General features: G+C 47.0%; 1 protein-coding gene across 1 annotated transcript; it reads right to left on the bottom strand.

Moving 5' to 3' along the window:
- Positions 1–1,948: 1,948 nt before the first annotated feature.
- Positions 1,949–3,055, bottom strand: NEUROD1 (neuronal differentiation 1). Its single transcript, XM_058164967.1, has one exon. The coding sequence runs from the start codon at positions 3,053–3,055 to the stop codon at positions 1,949–1,951; it is 1,107 nt and encodes a 368-aa protein (XP_058020950.1).
- Positions 3,056–5,212: the final 2,157 nt, after the last annotated feature.

Genomic DNA, 5,212 nt, shown 5'->3' with positions numbered 1-5,212 from the left:
AGTGGGCATCTCCATAATTTGATCACTGAAGATTCATCACTTGTTGCTTGTATGTACACTGAGAGCTTAGGGACCAGAGACAAATTATTTTTGTGTCCAATCGCACATGGACAATAAAGAATTCTATTCTATTCTATTCTATTCTATTCTATTCTATTCTATTCTATTCTATTCTATTCTACTCTATTCTATTCTACGCTACGCTACGCTATTCTATTCACCAGTTTGCCTTCTCATCCTACCACTGTTTGTATATTGTATTTTATTACTGGAGAACTGTCAACTATGAGGGCCTTGGGATGATTCAGCAGTCTGCCTTTTTCATACTTTACTAGACTGGAGCCGAAAATATGCTTCTGCTGAAGCCTCCATTTTGGATAGTTGTTTTGTAGTTTAATGCTTCTGATGATTTACTGGATCGCACTTTTGGATTTTTTCAAACCTCATTTTATTGTACAAATAGTGAATGTTGCATCTTTTAATAACTATTACAATAATCCCATAGGAATTGTGGGAGGGAGAGGGAATGGAGCAAGGGACTTAGGGAGAAATGCAACATTCGACCAATGGCTCTTCACTACTTCATCACCCAGCTTGGTGGTGTTTTTTTTTTTTAACATTCCAAATGTGCATTACGCTGTCACATACAGGATTACAAACAAAATTACGGTACAGGTTGATTTCAGATGAACCAGCATTACATTTCAGACAGCACTTATTCTGGGTTGCATTTTGCATGCATAACTATCTTGTTCTAATTACAAAGTCAAATGGTTTGCATTGGTTTAAAAACTGCTAACATATAATATAACCCAACGATCATAAATCTTTTTATTTTTTTCCCACCTGGACAGAAATAAAAAAATTATATAATTATGTATTTTAAAAATTATGCATTTAACGTTGCATGAAAACAATGTTTCTTTATCTGTAGTTTTTTAAAATCTGAAAGAAATTAGGGTGGACTCCGAAGAGCGTTAAAAAAACATTGCAAGTTGAATGTGATCCTAAAGCAGCTGTTTTTTGTGGATAAGTGCAGGGAATTTGTTCATGAGAACATGGGTGCATGTACACACACATGCACAGACAATCTTGGAATAATATGCCAATATAATTAATGGGAAATAAATATTTTTCCTTCTTCCATCCTTTCAGGCATTTTTATAAATGAAAATCACATAGAGGTTTTCTTACCCCCCCCAAAGAAAAGTTTTGTAGGGGTATGTGTGTGTGTGAAGATTTAAAAGGAAATTGAAGGGGGGAGATGCTAAGGCAACAAACAGCTTTTTTCTCCCTTGTTCTTCTAAGTATTTTTCTGCTGGTTTAAATTACTTAAATCGTTCTATATAAATTAGATATTATTCTACTTTGTTTCTGATAAGTATAAAAATTGATGAAGCTGCATGGTTCAAAATAGTTTATCAAAAGTTATTAAAAATTCTGTACAAAAAAAAAATCACAACAAAAGAAGCCAACACGGGAAAGGTAACAAGTAGGGGGGGGAAATGCTGATTGAAAAATATAAATTTTATATATACTTTCAATTTCTTTCTTTCTTCTTTTTGTAACTGACCGATTTAGTGTTTGTTTGTGTGTGTTTTTTCTTTAAAAAAAATTGCATAGATCCTAATTATTGCTTGCCATTCGTTGTGTCGATCAAACCGAGGGAAAGCCGAACTTCATCTAATCAACACCATCAAAATTCGGAGTGACGGGAGGAAGGGCGAGAATGACCGGCGGGCCCAAGAGAAATATCCGCTTCTCCGTTGCTCCTGAAGGCGAGAACCTTAATACGCATAAAAGGTGTCTCTGAAGCCGGGAAGGGTTCCTTTTTCTCCACTCCTTCCGTCTTGGCGCCCTTCCTTGCGCGGAACGTAGTAAGCCCGGAGTCCGTGGCCGCCGCGAGCATCCCGGTTCCACCACCTAATAAAGCGGCTTGGAAGATCTTTCAGTCGTGAAAGATCGCGTTGAGCTGAGCGCTCATGACCCGCTCGTGATGGACCTGGCTCTCGTAGGGCAGGAGGCTGTCGAGAGGGAGATCGCAGCGCGAAGCCGCCGAACAGGCGAAGATGGAGCCGTGGCCGGGAGCTCCGGCCAGGCCAGCGGTCGGGTAGTGCATGGTGAAGGCGTAGTTCTTCTCGAACTCGTTGGACGGCTCGTGCTTGAAAGAGAAGTTCCCGTTGACGCTGAGCGGCGGACTGAGGGGCCCGTCGAAAGCGGGGTTCTCCCCTTCGGCCAGGGCGCTCTCGAAGAAAGGCTCCAGCGCCGCCCCGTAAGCGGGCGGTGCCTTGAGATGGAAGAGATGGGAGCTGTCCATGGTGCCGTAGGGCGGACTGGGAAGCCCGGGCGACTGGTAAGGGTAGGGATGGCCCGGGAAGGAAGCTCCGGTAGGCTGGATGTGGGTCAGCAGCTCCGGGTTCTGCTCGGGCAGGAAGGTCCGAGGATTGAGCTGGAGGCAGCCGGCCACCAGGTTGGTAGTGGGCTGAGATAAGCCTTTGCAGAGGCTCTGCACGAAAGACACCAAGTCGGGGCTCTTGCCCGAACGCAAGATCTCGGAGAGGGCCCCGATATAGTTTTTGGCCAGGCGCAGCGTCTCGATCTTGGACAGCTTCTGCGTTTTGGAGTAGCAGGGCACGACTTTCCGCAGGTTGTCCAGCGCGGCGTTGAGACCGTGCATGCGATTCCGCTCGCGGGCGTTGGCTTTCATACGCCGCATCTTGAATCTCTCCAGCCGCGCTTTGGTCATCTTCTTCTTCTTGGGGCCACGTCTCTTGGGTTTTTGGTCGTCCTCGTCGCCTTCCTCCTCCTCCTCCGCCTCCTCCTCGTCTTCCTCCGCCTCTTCCTCCTCTAGGTCATCCTCCTCTTCTTCCTCCTCTTCTTCCCCGTTTCTCAGAGAGTCGACATCAGCCTCTGCCTGTAAGGTTTCCAACTCCTCCTCTTTCTTGTCCATTTCATGATCGTCGTCCTGGGAGCTGAGGCAGTCGTCAGTCCAGCTGGGAGTGCCGTGGGGCTGAGGCTCTCTCATCAGTGAGTGCTCACTATACGATTTGGTCATTCTGAGTATCCTAGGCCAAGAAGAAATAAACACATATAAAACTACGGACGCTACATATTTGTACACATAATATTCCGCAAGCATGCTTCCTAGGAAGTAAGTATTACTGGACTTCCTGAAATGTTTTTGTGGGTACCCCTCAAAAACTATTTTATTCAGGAAACATTGTCCAGTACAATATCATTCTAAGAAACTGTCTTTGGCTTCAGTTGGATCTCATTACAGCTCCCGTTACACCTGCGACTTCAGGGACACCACGGTCCTGTTAAATCCCGTGATCGGTTCAATTAAAAAAAAAAAACTGAACTAACCGAGGGACACTGCCCAGAAATGAAACTTACTTACTCTTGATGCCTTTCCCCAACAAACTTCTAATTCTCGTAGTTCTCTTCACGATGACACCTCTTGTCTCAAAGAGCGTTATGTAATGTTTTATAGGGATTTATAGGCGAAGGCCTCTAACCAAGAGGGGGGGGGGTCGAATTGCATTTAAAACACACCCACGCTGTGGATCCAGTGGAGCAAATTGCCAATAATAATTTACCCAGGGCAGCAGGAGGAGGATTTATTCTTTTATTCGGCTCTCCTTTTCATTGCTTTCGCCTGTCCACAATAGCAGCCGATGCCATCCTGCACAAAAGCTTTACAGACTTCCCAACTGTTCAGAGTCGAGGAAAACCCTGCCACCGAGACAGGGATCAGGTGCACTGACCGCCTAATAATTCCCCCTGCCCCCCTTTTTTGTCTGAGGAACCTCAATGTTCTGGGGAAACGTTTACTAATGAGGAAATGGAGGGGACGGTGCGGGGTGGGAAGGCGGGGTTGGGGTATGGAAGGAAACCTGCCAGTCAGGGCAAGCACGGCGCAATCAAAATGCAACAGTTGAGCCCGTTGACTTAGTTGACTTCGAAAGCTCTTTGCTCGTCCAGATTGTCAATCAACCTGTCCCAAACGCATTAATTGGCAGCAGAACTTACCAGATCTGTTCACTCTGCTCTAAACTGCACCTTCATCTTCTTCTTCATCATCATCCCCAATTTATTTGATTTAAAGGACAACAGTACTATTTGGAATAATTTAATTCCCCTCCCTTATTCTCCCCACTTTGCTAATCCCATCACCTTCAAAACGTGGACTATGACTTTAGAATGAGCAGCCCTTTCCGTCCAGCCCGAGGGGAGTCCATCTGGTTCGTTTCGCACCCCCAAATCGGTGTCAGCCAGCTTCTGAGTCACGGAGCAGATGCCATGGGCCGTATCTGTTTCACCCACCGCCCATCTCCATCCCCCTTGCAAGGCTTACTTCGGTAATCGGAAGGCAGGGAGGGGGGGGGAGGGCAGAGGGAAAGGTTAAGTCTAGAAGCTTTTGCAACGTTTTCTAGAAAACGAGCCTCACTTGGGCATAAGCGTAACTTCCAATCTGAAGTAAAAACAAAAAACACAAAAACCTCTTGGAACCAAGAGGAAAGCCAAGAGCCTATCAGTTCAATGGCTCTTCTTGATTTAATGCGCATTGATCGAAATTAGGCTCAAAAGGGCGAAGGCGTCATCAACCCTGAGCATCAGGGTCGCCTGCATCCGAGCTATTACTTCTCCCACCTTAACTGGACATCAAAGGCATAAATTACCTCTCCTTTTTTTTTCTTTCTTTTCCCCCCCCTTCAGCGTGTCCTCCGAAGCGCAGGTTTCATAACCTCGTTTCTCCCGAGACGTGTTTCCTTGGGCGCGGACGGGTTCCTTTTTTTTTAAATTTACTTCATCGATTCAGTCCGATTATGATTACTTTTTTTTTCTTTTGAAGCCGCGGGTTAAAGAGGCTCAGGTTATATATAGGCAGCCTGGGCATGCTTGGGAAGGGGAGGGGCAGGGGAACGGCCGGCCCCGCCTCGAAGTCGCTCCCTCCCCGCCCATTTACTTCTTCGGGCGACCGCGTCAGCCTTCCCCCGGCACGCGCCATCTGGTCCCCCCACGTCAGGCTCCCGAAGCGGCGGGCGCGGGGAAGAGAGGCGAAGGCGGGTAGGGGGAGAGCGGGGGAACGGTTTGGCGGTATCACGTGAGCTGCCCATTTGTATGCCCGCCCGGCTCTCCCCTCCCCTCCCCTCCATCCCTTTGTGGCCCGAAGAAAGTGGCCATCTGTCGCCAGCCGGAGACTCTGCGG

This window comes from Ahaetulla prasina, chromosome 1 (genome assembly GCF_028640845.1).
Source record: "Ahaetulla prasina isolate Xishuangbanna chromosome 1, ASM2864084v1, whole genome shotgun sequence".
NCBI lineage: Eukaryota > Metazoa > Chordata > Lepidosauria > Squamata > Colubridae > Ahaetulla > Ahaetulla prasina.
The sequence above is the reverse complement of the archived record's forward strand: the minus strand, read 5'-3'. Positions and strand labels throughout refer to the sequence as shown.